Genomic DNA, 14738 nt, shown 5'->3' with positions numbered 1-14738 from the left:
GTTTTATTTTTTTTTTTAAACATCAATGCTTTGTAACTGACTATTTTATAGTTGTGTAAAATTGAACCCTAAAGCAGTTATGTTTTTGTTTTTGCCTCCACACAGTGCTTAAGGGCCATGCTAAAGCTCATGTCTGAGTGCTGGGCACACAACCCAGCCTCTCGCCTCACAGCTCTTCGAGTCAAGAAAACACTCGCCAAAATGGTTGAATCACAAGATATCAAAATATGATCAGTTTTCCCTCCAATGCCGGTCTGAGAGAAATCATTGAGATATTTCTGCTCACTTTTATGAATTATTGCCTCAGTTCCTAAACAGACCTGTGGGAGCGCTGCTGAGCAGAACATTTGCCTCCCTGTCTGGCTGCGTTTCCTCGTCCTGTCGCAGGTAGTGTCATGTAGCACCCTCTGCTGGACAGTATGTGCCATAACGCATCCACGAGGAACCAAGGACAACTGTTCTGCAGGCATTGGTTCTCACGTCATCCCCATCACCACCATTTTTCTTTCTTCAGAAGCTCTTTTATATATTGGGAGAGATTCGAAGTGCATACGGTGCTTTCTGTGAAAGCTGTGTAATACGATACGTCTGTATGGAGGAGCGGCATGATGCCAGCAGTGATGGAGCCGTCTGGGAGAAGGCTGACGACTGACCCCTCTCTTATTGACTGAGTTGAGAGGTGGACATATTGGGGGTGATATTCGGACCAAACGCCCATCAATATGCTTGGGATATGCTCCAACGTGGCTACCGTCGCAAATGGCAAGTTTGCATTTGGATCATGTGCAACTGTGGCCACTGAAACATCAGAGGTGAACGCACCCTATTTAATTCAAATGACCCTTATTATATGTATAAAACAAAACAAAAAAAAGTCCCGGTACTACATATCGATATTTTAATTAATAGCCTTTTTTTTTTTTTTTTTAAACTGCTTTCCTTTTCTGAGAATCTGTCCAAAAAAAGAGTGTTAGCAATAAGGTTTTCTATTTGAAACCTTCCCATTTTCTGAAGTGTGGCAATATATTCACTGTTAGGAATAGAAAGTTCAAGTATAATAACAGGAGAGATGTGATCATTACTCCAGATTTGGCTTGAAAAATTGAAGTACCACCGGTCAAATATTGCCAACACCGCGGGCCATATAAGATCCATCCATCTAATATATGGTGACTTTCAATCTCTCAGAATGGCAGATCTGATCTGGCTTATTGCAGGTGTGTCAGTGCAGATGTATGCCCACTGCTCCCGAATGCCTCATAAATGTTGTATTTTATCCAATAGCCTTCGAGTCAGCCTCACTATATCACATCTGATTCATCAGTGTCAGGTTGGATTGCTGTTTTCAATGCCTCATTTAAACAGTTTTGCCTTGAATCTAATGTTGTGACGCTTGGGAATCATATGACTCATAAATGTCTAATGTGGTAGAATAATGCAAATGCATGTGCTATTTATTCATGTCATGTCATATAGTATAAATTACTGTGGTAAGATATTTTTACTTGCAGGACTGTAACACTGTTCTTGCAACTGAAATTCTCAATGTTTTTACAGAGCAGCTCAACCTTTCAAATACTAAATTTATGACTTCAAGATGAAATTCTACATTTAATGACTTCCTATGAAAGTGTGGGTGTGAATTATCATTATCTGTCATTTCTATGTGTAAAATTAGACCCTTTGTATGTATTTTACAGAAAAGTCAGGACAGGCAACTTCATATACGTGAAAATACTTTTTTTGTTCATAAGATTATGTGAATGCATTTTTTTGCAAGAGCATTGTCTCAAACTTAATTGAAACAACTACACATTATTTCTACTTGTGGAAAATACAGGTTTAATTTCAAAACCAGGGTCCTTTGTCTGGGGAAAAAAAGGTCATTCATGTTTTCAGGAATGATGTATTAACCAGGGGGCATTTAAATAACTTGATATTGCAGTCTGAGAAATATAAATTATACAGGTCCAAAACTCTTTGCTTTGCATCGAAGATATCTCCCATTGCTTGTGTGTCTTTTCTTTGGGCTACAAGCCTATTCTGTTCATTGCAACCATGCCAGTTACCTTGTAAAATCTAATTTAAGCTCATATGTCTAGAGAAATGACTACACAATGTTTTTGTCTTAATTGTTTAATATGTAAGGAAATGTAAAACGGCCTGAATAATATGAACTTTGTTTTAATTGTGCACAACATCTGGTTTTAAGAGAGGTGCCTTATGTTTACCAAGAAAAGCTGTTCTGTACACAGAATTAGTCCAATGTATCAATTTTCAAGTAAATTACCTTATTTTAGTACACAATCATTGTTTTTTTTCTTCTTGATTGACATGTGATCAAACTGAATGCACGAATTGCTGGATGTCCATTTTTATATGTAGAGTTTCCCTCACTTTTGGTACCTTTTTGTCTTTTCATATTGCCCCAGGAACTTGTTTTCATAATGCAATCCTAGCCTTATTAGATCCTCCACATTTTTAAGATCAACAGAAGGGCTGGCGGTATCTAAATATTTATGTTATATAACTGGCTTCCCCTTATTTCTTCAACTTACTATGTTTCTCTGTATTATTCCAGAATCAGTTACAAAACATAATATTTCCACAAGTATGTTTTGCACCTTCAAGAAGAGGCTGCATGCATACAAAAATACAGCATGTCTGGCAGTGACGCACAGTGCGTCAGACTCAGACGATTCCTCCCATGCCTTTGTCACTCACCCAGTTCTCATCACAGCATGTCCCCCTGCTCTGTAATGAAGAGCAATAGTCCAGACAGTGTGTTGTCCCCAGGCTGAGCTTTTCGTAATGATCCGTGCATTAATTCTAATGTAACCGTCTCCCCTTGCCGAAGCTCCAGCAGTGAGGCTCGGCTCACTGGTCCCCTTTTCTCTCTTTGTTCCTGTCTGAGAGAGGCCACTGGAACTCCGCTGCGCTTTAATACAGCCAATGAAAGGCCTCTCTCAAAGTCTAAGGTCACTAAAAAGAGATATAATCCAGTCTCAGGGGCCTGGAACACCCCTAATGTAGGATTAAAAGTACCACCATAGTTTATAGCCACGTTTTTTGATTTGAGCTCCCCATTAGGTCCTGTTCTGTAGTCCAGGCTTGTGATGAACACCACGGTTGAATGTGGTAACCAAGCATGTTCTGAAGAGAAGAAATTATTTAAATGATCTTAAGGTAAAAAAGTATAATTTTTAGGTAGACGAAAAATGCTTTGTCATGATGTAGTTTTAATCTTGTCCACTGAGGGGCAGTGTTGTATGTACACTATGCAGGTGTCTCAGTATCAAATAACTTCAGTCATATTCAAAATTAATGGCAAATGAAATAACTGTTGTAAGATCTCTTACCTCTTTCACTGTATCTTTTGCTTCGCGCACTGGAAGACTTTTCTTCTTTTTTGATCCGTTCTTCTTGCTTCAGACTCCCCCTTCTTCTCTTTCCTTCTTTTTTTCTTACCAGTCTCCAGACGTCTTCCAGATTCAAGTTTCTAGTCGAGCTAATAAGTTCTTCTGTATTACTGAACAATTTTTGAAACATTCTCAGATGATCCTCCAGGTTCTGACGAAGAGATGCTATATCTGCTTGCAGTTCAACAACAGAACCACCAGGGGGCGCAGTGCAGTTTCCACAGCGTTCTTCCAGCATGGTTATTCTACCTGCTAATTGCTCTACCTCTTTTCCCAGACTCCAGAAGTCACTGACTGAATAATCCACATCCTCCTCTCCAGTCAAAGTGTCTAGTAAAGAGGTCTGGTAACTTTCAGGGCCCCTCACCTGGTTATTTGTACCAGCCCCCCCTAAGTATGCCACTGGATCATCGCTATTCATTTCATCTCCGTCAGGATGCTTTCTTTTAAGGGAGGCCAGAATTCTATCATGTGTCTCAATCTTTTGCTGCATCACATTCATTTTCTGTAAAAGACCTGGGATACTGAGCTCTTTCTTCTGGGTATGTGACCAGTGTGTGAATTCCAGGACCTCCTCTCCAAGTAGCACTTCTAAGACATCAGAGTGGCGTATGGCATCATTCAGAAGGGCAGTGAAGGCAGCTGATAGGCCTTGAATTTCATTCGACTTGTCTTTGTCACGCTGCCTCAGGCCTCGGATCTCCTGTTGGCTGTCCAGGAGTGAAGCCTTAAGCTGGGACATGTTGTCTTGAAGACTCCTGCTTCTACCCTGCTCAAAGGCCAAAGATTCCTTTATGTTCAGCAGGCCCTGATGAAGATCCTCCATTTTGGTGACCTGATTCCTTTCTAGTTCCATCTCCTCAAGTGCAAGTTGGTTCTGTTTGGATAACTGTGTCACATTAGCCACCTCCAGTGCTAGCCTAGTTAGTGAACTGCCAATAGACTTACAGCTGTAGGCCTGCTCTGCAACAGCTGAATCATTTCTTTGTAGTAATTGATAGATGTTGTCCAGGTCAAGCTCAATTTCTCTCAGCTGACCCTCGTGTGCACTTACGTTAGCTGTTAGCTCGTCAACACTATTGAGGGCCCTGACACGAGTAGCCTCCACCTCCAGACCAGTCTCTGCAAAGTGGACCTCAACTCGTTGTTTGACCTCTTCTAGGCTCTGTCCCAGGTCCAATAGGTCTCTCTGCAGAACCCGGACCGCTCCATCAGAGTTCTTAGAAGTCGCAGACAAGCTGCTGAGCTTCGCAGAGTTACTTTGTGCCTTCTCATCTAGTCGAGTGATGGCCTGCCACACTACTGACTCCTGTGTTGGCTGGCCTCCATTTGGATTGACAAACTCAGCACGTTCTCTCTGCAGTGCCCCTTCTAGCTTCTTCTGGCCAAGTCTCACCTCCTCAACCAATGCAGTTAGAGCCTGGAGATTGACCTGTTGGTATAAAACGACATAAATATCAATTTATGCACCTTTTGTGTTGGTAATCATTTCAAAGTAGTCCTAGTGAATGAATGACCTGTGCATCCTGACTTTGACTGAAATGATCATCCATCTCTTCCTTCAGTTTTGTTAGGTTGTTTCTCAGCAGTTCTTGCTGGATCTGAAAGGCCCTCTCAAATTGGCCTTTCTGTGTGTCCAATTGGTTTTTCATTTGACTGATCTGGAGATGGCTGTTTTCTAGTCTTTGTTCGATAGATTCATTAAGATCTTCGACTCTGGTCATGGGCCTGTGTTCTTGTTTCATCCGCACCTGCTGCAAGTCCTGAGACAATGCTTCCACCTCACTGGACAGATGCTTTAGTGTCTGATTGAAGCTTTCCAGCACCGGTTGAAGCTGACTCATCATAGTTGACATTAACTGATGTATTGACAGTAGAATAGATGAATCAAGGAATGGCAAAGGCTGAGAGGTAGGCATCCCTTCTCTGTCACCTGGAATATTGATAAGCCACTTTAATGTGAAGACTCATTTTTTTATACTTTCAGATATTAACAAGTAAAAACTATGGTGGCCCAGTAGTGCACAACACAACTAGCACTTAGCACAATACAATAGAAACAAGCCACAGCACAGTGAATTTAACACCAATTTAAACAAGCCGCAACACAACAAAAATAGAACAACATAATAGAAACAAGCTACAGTAGAGCGATATTAGCAAAGAACAATGGAATTAGTCCTATGTATTGTGTTGTGGAGATTTAGTTTTTTTAATATACTACTGGGCCACTGTACAAAACCGTGGATATATGGCTGAAAATATCAGGAATAGCTGTAAATCGCTAAGCTCATGTAGACAGTCTCCTGCCAAAAACCTAGTCCCTAGAGGATATCACTGTGCCTGCATGAGCTTTTACTTACAGCCCTCCTAAACAAACACATCTCACTATGTCACTGATATGACTTACTACAGCTAATGCAGTTTTGATCTATGTTCCTTTATAGGCTGCAATTTCATTCGAACGGAATGAGCTCAGTGGTTATAGATAACATTTTCTTTGAATTGAGACTTCAGGAGAAGCTATAAACCTCTTTCCGATCATCTGTTCTATGACTCATCTTGAGCATGTTTCACTGATGACTTTTTACCAACTCCTGTCTCTGTGGGTGATTACATCATAGTATAGTTTGTTTATAAGAAAGAGAGGATATCCTCCAGAAGACGTCATTGTTTAAGTAGTCAAGCGGTTCACTTTTGCATGGTGAAATCTCACATGCCTACTGTAATTTGTAAGCGTAAATTTAAAAGTTCTTCCTGCATGCTAATTTTGCAGCTTACCAGCAGCACTCTTGTTTGGCGAATAACCATGAATAGGAGCTTCCTGCACGTGTTTATCAGCCCATTTTGCATCTCCCAGTTGGTCAGTGCCCATTTCACCTCCTAAAGAACAAAAACATTTTTTTTGGAAGGAGAACGTGGGAAGGAAGTTAACCAGAACATTTTGAGTTTGAGTGTAAATATTGGGCCCACGCATATGCCCAATTGAAAGCGGGTATTTTAGACCTTTTAGATTTTCCAACATCCAATCTAAAAGATTATGCTGCTTAAAATACTTCACAAATGTTATATTTAATGACCCAATATATTATGAAACCCAATATTATTTTTAACTTAGAATGTTTTTCTTTTCTTTTTTTAATGATTTAAAGTTAAAAATATTTGGCACACACAAGGCTCTTATAAACAAACACTTGGAAAATGGGCAAACTTTCCAACTCCCCTAGAGTTAAACTGTTGAGTTTTACTGTTTTCAAAACCATCCGTCTGATCTCCAGGTCTGGCGGTAGCACTTTTATCTGCATCTTAGCATAGATCATTGAATCTGATTAGACCATTAGCATCTTGCTCAAAAATAACCAAGGAGTTGCAATGTTTTTCCTATTTAAAACTCTTCTGTAGTTAAAGTAGCCTCTTAGTTAAAGACTTGACTCTTGCTGCACCCATGGTACAGCAGCAAAGTTATTTGATTATTGCAAATTTGAAAATATAGTTCCTAGTCATATCGGCCTAGAAAATATCAACTTTGTAACAAAACATTGTAACTCTTTGGTTGATTTTGAGTGAAATACTAAAGGGTCTAATCAGATTCAATGATCTATGCTAAGATACCACTAAAAGTGTTACCGCCAGACCCAGAGATTGGCTTAATGGAATCGAAAACGATAAAACTCAACAGTTTAACTCTAGGGGAGTCACTATTTTAAAAATGGTAGAGTGTTCCTTAATTTTACAAGGAATTAATGATTAATGTGATTAACATTTCAAGAGTGATGAATGAATTCATCTTTTTGAAGACACATATAGACCTAAGCAGGAAAAAAAGGCATGAGAGCACAAAGGATGGCTTCTGGAAAAGTATTCTGCCATCAAAATATTTACCTGCCAGAGATTTTGGATATGTGGAAAACATGACCTTAAATAGTTGTTCTTAAAACATGGTTCTTGCTTTTGCATGCTGGCATTGGGCACAGTTTCTCCAGCTATCCAGTGCCAGCTGACTCTCCCTTTCCTGTTGAAGGACACTCACTGAGCCAAAGGCCTAATATTTCCTCTGTTTGTCAAAATAGTTGTTTTAAAACAGCAACTTTGCTGAAAAAGGAAAGGTATGAAAGGTTAAAGGTAAAGCCAGCCTTGCCCAAAACAATAGACTTGCCTGAGCTGCCATTGTCATTAATCTCAGACTTTAAAGCATGCGTCTCATCCTCTGGAGGTCTGTCTGGAAAAGAAAGATAAAGAGAAAGCAGCAGATGAGTCACCAAAACTGAATGGGCTACTCAACTGATGTTTTCCTTTGAAAGTGGCCCAAAAGCCACATCGAACATAATGCATATATAGCCTACATATGTGTGAAAATGGGATTGAAATTGATCGCATTTGCATGCTTTGTTACCTTTTTCCAAGCAGTTGTGTCCTCCATATCCTGGGCAACACGTCCAGTGCATAGAAGAGAGTGCTATCTGCTTCTGCTTGTATACTGGCAGTGAGGACTGCCTATACCTAACGATTCACCATCATCAACATCCAGAAAGCAAAGTATCGTAAAAACTTATGATCTGGTGTTTATGTGACTCACGTGATGATTTGACAGTCAGGAGCTCCATCAGAACAGGGCTTCACAGATTTAACAGTCTCAGTAGTGCAGAGTACGGCTATGGTGACCATACGGTGATTTACATACGCACACCAGTTTCTGACAGGAGACAGAAGATAAAACGGAATAAAAGAAGACAAAGGCAAAAACAAGCAATCACAGTCTGATGAAGATATATGCTCTTGAGCCCATGTCTCCTCTGTTGTCCCCTTCCCAGCATGCTCAGGGCTAGATATAATCACTGCAAACGGATTTATACGTCGTTCCATTGGCAAGTTCATTCTGTTTGTTTTTAGCTTTCCGTTGTATCAGAGGGAATCTGATGAGCCCACATTGATTACGATGTCTACACATCGTATTTAATCTTATTTTGACAAGTCTGTACGTTTCTGTGGTGTCGTATTTCGTAAACATACAGTAAAGTACAGAAAGCATATTTTGTAAAAAATGACCCAGTTAGAGAAGTTGTCAAACACTAAAAGGTATGTTTGGTGGCAACTCTTCTCAATTGCTCAAAGCTTGTGTAATAGCATTGTAGTGGCCTCATTTCCCAACAGTGATAAACACTATAATTGCTGATTACGTATAAACCGTGTGCTGCTCTCATTTTGAACATTATATAACAGCCGACAGAAAAATACCTAAACAGGATTTTCCATGTCAGTTATTCTCTTTCTTTCTTGTACATGTTTACTCCTCTCAAATGACTTGGATGCTTTTCTTTCTGCATATGCCAAGTTTTTATTGTGTTTCTATGGGACATATAATGCATTTTTGAACCTTGTGACATTTCTGTACTTTTTAAGCATTTCAAGATGGCTAACAACACTTAAACTTTTAAAAGGTTTCCATTCTTTTGCGAACTGTTTTCAAATGCAAGTACACGTCCTGTATGAACGGCCCCTTACTCGTGCTTTTTCTACTGACCTTCCTTTGTGCATCCGCTGCAGAAACAAAGAGATTAGATAGTGGTGGGCTGTCCTGTTTCCTCTCGTTGCCACCTTGAACCATATAGTCCTTTTGTCCAGTAAAACACCAGCCCCTATTCAGACACTGATTCGGTCATAGTTTGGCTGAATGCTAGTCCTGTCTGCCTCTTTATGGCTTTATCATTAATCTGTCTCCATGTAGCTACCCACATCCGAACATCCTTCATCAATCTACCATTCTTTCATCTTTACTCGTCTTTTTATCTCTTTTATTTTCCTTTAAACACCTAAACTCTTTTGATTAGCACTTCTCTTATGTCTTTCCTGGACACAGCTGTTGCTCATATTCTTTTGTTCTGGTCCAGACTCAAAGGTAAATGCCCTTGAAAAATTTTGTAGGGGTACCTGTCCTCCGCCTCACTGTACTGAGCATGCTCAGTCCGGTTTAATTCCTCTCCCATTGAATCGCATCCCCAGCTTAGAGCTCCCAACGAGAGTCAATGTGTGTGTTACCTAGAAAACTAAAATATCAGCTAACACATTTAAGAGAGTTGAATAGAAGTTGAATAGACATATATTGGATTTCACACTGAGTTGGAATTCAGTCGCTCTATAATACTTTCCCACCGGTTGTTTCAGATTAGATCGCTGAAGCTCTAACTTGTATTTGCACTGGAAGATTACTGTAATAAAGCCTCCTGGGCGAATTCATTTTAGAACAAAAGGAGAATACAATGGACTTTAGCCAGAGTTACATTTAATATTGAAACTAATGAAAACAAGGCTGTGTGGGATACACGCACTGTCTCTTCAGTGGCTTGAACTATTGTTTACTGTAGTGCTGATTGTTTAGCAAAATAAAGAAATGAATAAAATTACAGAGCATAAATGAAACTGGTCATACACGAGTAAACATTTGAAAAAGTTTCCTCTTAAATGCTTGACATTAGTTTTGTTCAAATAAAATAATAAATAATGATAACAAATAAAAAAAATAACATATTAATAACAACAATAATTTTTACATTTATGTAAATATTAACTTTTTTTCATGCATAGTTTGGGCCAGACAGAGACAGAAAAGCAGCCAAATGGAAAAGCATCCCAAGATGCACCTCATTAAGCTGAAAACAATTATTGTGATCTCAAGTAGGCGCTTGACTACTTTGATTTGGAGCAGAAAATACATTTTAAATTTTGATTTATAACCACATTTATTCGCTGTATATTTTAGTTTGAGTCCGAGTTTTCACATTAGTATTATTCTACGATGTGTTAAGTGATAATCATAATAAAATTGATGTTAAAAATGCATGTTAAAATATTCACACAAAATTGTACATATAGTTATAAATACAGTTTGAAATAATATGTCAGTTTGACTCACCCTCTCTGTGCGATTGGATGTACAGTCTCTTTCGTTGTTGAAACTGAATTGTGAGTTTTGCCCTCTGAAGGAGTCAGGGGTAGGTGAGTGCTCCCAAAGGTGCCAGAAATATGCTGTGTCCTTTCTCCAGTCCCCACAGCCTCTTCTTCCTCCACGTCAGGGTCCCTGGCCCTCACCTCACTGTGGCAGCTCAGAGTGTTCAGCACGGCCAGCAGCAGCAGAGGTAAAGTTTGGGCCATCTTGCTGTCCAGAGGTACTGAAAATTTTCCCTCTGGATGGCAGTTTTTAAAACTAGCCTTAAACAGTCCTGGAAACTCCCCACCCCTCTTTCCTTCTCTCTCTCTCTCTCTCTCTCTGTCAGCCGGTATCCTCACCAGCATGCCTCTCTCCCCACCCTCTCAGTTCTCACTCCCCCTCGCTCTCCCTGGACAGCATCAACACTCTCCAACAATAGGAGGAAATCTGCCGCTTGTTAACAACCTTAAATCCATGTATTCCAAGTCCCTTCAACACTCAAGCTCAAACATTGCAGTCTCATGCACGATGCTTGTTCGCAAATATATGGATTTTCATTTTATATGCAGTTTGGAGTTTCATGTTTATACTTTCACATTCAAATCATTGACCATGGCTTTTCTATCACCATTCTCTAACAGTCAATGTTCATTCCTTTTACTTTACTATAAGTTTATACGCTAGGTACACTGTACAGTGATGTACAGGTTCAATGCATCCAGCGAGTATTTGGAGTGGGAAATTTGGTTTCCCAGCCTTCACTCCCCTGGGATTGGGAAACGCTGATTTAGTCATTTGGAATGCACTTGGAAAAAGGAGAGACATAATTTTCTCAGCTAATATTCAGTTTGGATGCTCCAGAGATAACAAAGGCAGTGTAAACTTTTAAGACCGTTTATTTTTTATTTGCAGTATTTCCATATCCCGAAACGTGAAGAACTGTGATTGGTCCAACAGCCTCATGGGCGGACCTTGGTCACTGAACTCTACCACAAATTCCAGACCTTTAGCCATCAGTACTGTCTGCAATTAGCCTAAGTCATCTGACACTTGAAATACTCCAGCTCTTTAAAGTATGATGGATTCTGATTGTTGTCAATGTTTTTATCATTCATCAGCTGGGACAAAAATCACTGTAATTCCAGCAATGTTGTGTTCCTGTGTGCCGTTATTATTAGTGATGTGGCTATTTTAACCATTTTTTAAATGTATAATGTATAAAAATGTATATACCTTTACTGTTAAAGTTATCCTTTGTTAACAGGCCTTAACGTTCTTCAGAATCAAGGTTTTAATCGAATGGATGCCATGAAAGAATCATTTGAGTTTGCAAAAGAAACTTTCAGCGAACAGTTCTTAAAAGAAGATTTGTGTTAAATTTGTGTGTTAAAATGTTAAATGAACATTTTAATAATCTAAGAACTTTTTTACATTGCAATAAACCTCTCGTGCAATGGAAAGATGGGGATACTATATACTATATTTGCATGGATCCATAGATGGCAATAAAAAAAAACACTATTTTTCAAGAGCGTACATTTCATATTCTCTGGCTCAAAAATTGCAGACATTAAAAAAAAAAAAAATAGATGTCAGTGCAGCTATATATGTATATATGCCGTGGTTCCAGTCCAGAGATTGTCTGCAGTGATAAATGAGTAGAGTTTTTATAACACACAAGAGCCCTTGTTCTTAGCGCTGACCCCGTTCCGTAAACCATGCCTCTTTGGAGCAGACATCAGCTGCTCTTTCTCAGCCTGGAGTGAAAACATCCCACCTACCAAGAGGTTGCACTAGAGTTAGACTGCTTGAGGTGGGGGTTTACACAGAGAATGAGTTACAGTCAAACTAAGAAGGCATTTTCTCTGTGGTGTGGTGGTCCTCAGGGTCTCTGGCTTCATGTCTGCGCTTGACTGCCTCAACAGTGCACAGCTCAGCTGTGACAACAAACATGGGGTCTCCTGAGCCGGCCACTCCAAGCCCAGCAAGCAGAGCTCGGCCTGTGCTTCACAACGTGTCTTCCTGCACTCTGACCGCAGACTTCCTGTTTGGTAAAATCTGGCACAACCTTGACCAGAAAAGAGGCTATATGCTTACTTACGATTAGGGAGATTATATTATTTACACTTATTCTCCAATAATGATTTTTGGATGTTGAAATGAGACATTTTAAGTGTAATACTAGATTGAAAAGGCATAGCTGAAAGCTAATTTACTGTCATTTGTTTTAGATTTGTTATAGTGTTTAGTTGTACTACTGCATTTTTACTAATGAGTAGGTCCATATGGAATCTACACAGGCAGAGCTCTATTAAAAAGATTTGGAGATTTCAGGAATTGAAGGGGTAATTCACCCAAAAATGAAATGTTGTTCCAAAGCCATAAGACTCTCATTTATCTTCAGACCACAAATGAAGATAATTGATGCAATCTTTTTTTGACCCAGACAACAACACAATAATCTCACGTTGAAGGCCTAAAAATGTAGTAAGATGTGACATCAGTGGTTCAATCTTAACTTTATGAAGCTGCAAGAATTTTTTTGTGTGCAGAGAAAGCTATTTATTTAACGTTTCTTTTCTGGGTCAGTCAGTAAACAGTACCACATCACATTATACATATTTTTTAGTAAAGTTGAATGTTTACTGATGCATTAGCTTCTAAGACAACTTAATTATAAACAACATTACAATCTAAAATGTAGGCAATCTTCTATACGTTAAAATGTTAACCATTACAAATGATTCATATGTAAAACTTTACAGGGTCAGCCTACATTTTTCAGACTCTGTCCTTTCATTTGCATTAGTTGTAAGTGTGATCAGTGCCTGATGTTAAATCAATCCCTGTGGGAAATCCCAGCATGAAGAAAAACACAGTGTATGTTTACCGTAAAAACATGTTCTGACTGGCGTGTGTTTGTTTGCAGAAGAGGAACGGAGAACATCTGGTATATTCACCTGCAAAGCACTGGCAGGGAGGTGAGATGCATTCAGATGTATTTCTGTATGATATTTTTGTACCGTGTTTCTCTGTTGAATCTCTGATCCTTTGAGCTCTTCTGACAGCGCGATATCAGCTTATTCTCAGCTCTCTGTTATGTCATGCTGCCAAAAGTACTGTTTAGATATAGACTACACAGCAGTCTACAGTCTGATGCATGCTTCTGTTCTCTGCACGTTTATGTTAAGTACTGAAGATCATTTCTTAGGTGGTGAGATAGCAGCGCCACTTGTAGTCTGAATCCTTGCTTACCTCCTTCTTTACTATGTGCTCCCTCCGATCAGTCATAGTTTTATACTGGGATGTATTTTTGCACTCAGAGTGAATTAATACTTTATTAAAGATGACATTCATGAATTTTTACGTGTGTTGCGTGTCATTCCCTATCAGAACTGCTAGAACGGCGTGGGCCAGAGTATATCGTTCATTCATAGCCTGTAAACTCTTTAATCCCGCATGGAAACAGCTGACCATGTGATGTGGAGAGGGAGAGTGGCCCTGTCTGATCCCATCAGAGATTACTGCTCTCAGGCTTCAGCGCTCCTTCACAGTTTCCTATTATGTCAATCATCATCCTGTGATCCTTTACCAATCCACGACCACCAGGAGGGATGGCATTTGTTATCCTCGACCAATCGGATCAGACCACAGAAATCTTGCTGAGTTGTGACTTTCAGCTGACAATTCAAAATATTTTTAGCATAGGAAGTAAAGAATGATTCAGCTGTTATGTGTGATTTTTTTTCACAATCTGATATACCATTATACACACCAAAACCTTGAAATTAACTAATGTCAGCAGGAACATTCAATCCTCATAATAAAGCTAAATACAGGTCTATTATATTCAAATGCTGTATTGTATTAACATGCTATATATTTTGTGTACATAATATATTAAATAGTGTGTGTGTGTGTGTGTGTGTGTAAAATTAATACAAATACAAATAGTGTTTATTAGATACTAATTAAATACACACAAACACACACACACACACATATATATATATATATATATATATATATATATATATGTGTGTGTGTGTGTGTGTGTGTAATATTATATGTATCTCTATTATACATATATAATATTATAAAAATATTACTTATTAATTTTACTGTTATGTTTAAACATTTATATATTTATAATATATACGGTAAAAAAAAATATATAGAAAAAATTTATTACAATTACATACTACACATATTACACATATAATATCATATACATATTACACAAATATATTTTTACTATCATTATGGTAATTTTCTTCTTTTTCTGTGATAATTGTAAGGGGTATATTTTCACTGGACAGATAAGAATGATTGTACAAATGAATTATCCAAATTATTTCCCAAAAATAAAGAAATAAACCACCAGGCTTTGAGAC

At 38.8% G+C, this 14738-nt stretch overlaps 2 protein-coding genes across 4 annotated transcripts in view; one reads left to right on the top strand and one right to left on the bottom strand.

Annotated features, from left to right (window-relative positions):
• The window catches only part of bmpr1ab (bone morphogenetic protein receptor, type IAb), a 30348-nt gene extending 28041 nt beyond the window's left edge, over positions 1 to 2307 (top strand). For both annotated transcript variants that reach the window (XM_043253747.1, XM_043253748.1), the window contains one exon: positions 106 to 2307. In XM_043253747.1, the coding sequence (XP_043109682.1) occupies positions 106 to 231 (126 nt within the window). In that variant the 3' untranslated portion in view covers positions 232 to 2307. The remainder of the gene's footprint in view (positions 1 to 105) is intronic.
• Positions 2169 to 10985, bottom strand: mmrn2b (multimerin 2b). 2 transcript variants are annotated; one of them, XM_043253746.1, is made up of 8 exons: positions 10330 to 10985; positions 7996 to 8112; positions 7813 to 7913; positions 7576 to 7638; positions 6201 to 6302; positions 4937 to 5352; positions 3360 to 4851; positions 2169 to 3153 (listed from the first exon to the last, which is right to left on the bottom strand). In XM_043253746.1, exons 1-8 carry the CDS (start codon positions 10707 to 10709, stop codon positions 2735 to 2737), a joined length of 3090 nt encoding a protein of 1029 aa, XP_043109681.1. In that variant the 5' UTR covers positions 10710 to 10985; the 3' UTR covers positions 2169 to 2734. The 2 variants fall into 2 exon arrangements, with proteins under 2 accessions (XP_043109681.1, XP_043109680.1); XM_043253745.1 differs by having other exon boundaries at positions 7813 to 7919; positions 10330 to 10984.
• Positions 10986 to 14738: the final 3753 nt, after the last annotated feature.

This window comes from Puntigrus tetrazona, chromosome 12, assembly GCF_018831695.1.
Source record: "Puntigrus tetrazona isolate hp1 chromosome 12, ASM1883169v1, whole genome shotgun sequence".
Classification (NCBI taxonomy): domain Eukaryota; kingdom Metazoa; phylum Chordata; class Actinopteri; order Cypriniformes; family Cyprinidae; genus Puntigrus; species Puntigrus tetrazona.
The sequence above is the reverse complement of the archived record's forward strand: the minus strand, read 5'-3'. Positions and strand labels throughout refer to the sequence as shown.

Coding starts and splice junctions, on each gene's coding strand:
- mmrn2b (XM_043253745.1), bottom strand. CDS start 10,709: ATGCTGGTGAGGATACCGGCTGACAGAGAGAGAGAGAGAGAGAGAGAA. Junction 7,920..7,995: donor CCTGACTGTCAAATCATCAC/GTGAGTCACATA, acceptor GTGAATCGTTAG/GTATAGGCAGTCCTCACTGC. Junction 5,353..6,200: donor GCCAAACAAGAGTGCTGCTG/GTAAGCTGCAAA, acceptor TCAATATTCCAG/GTGACAGAGAAGGGATGCCT.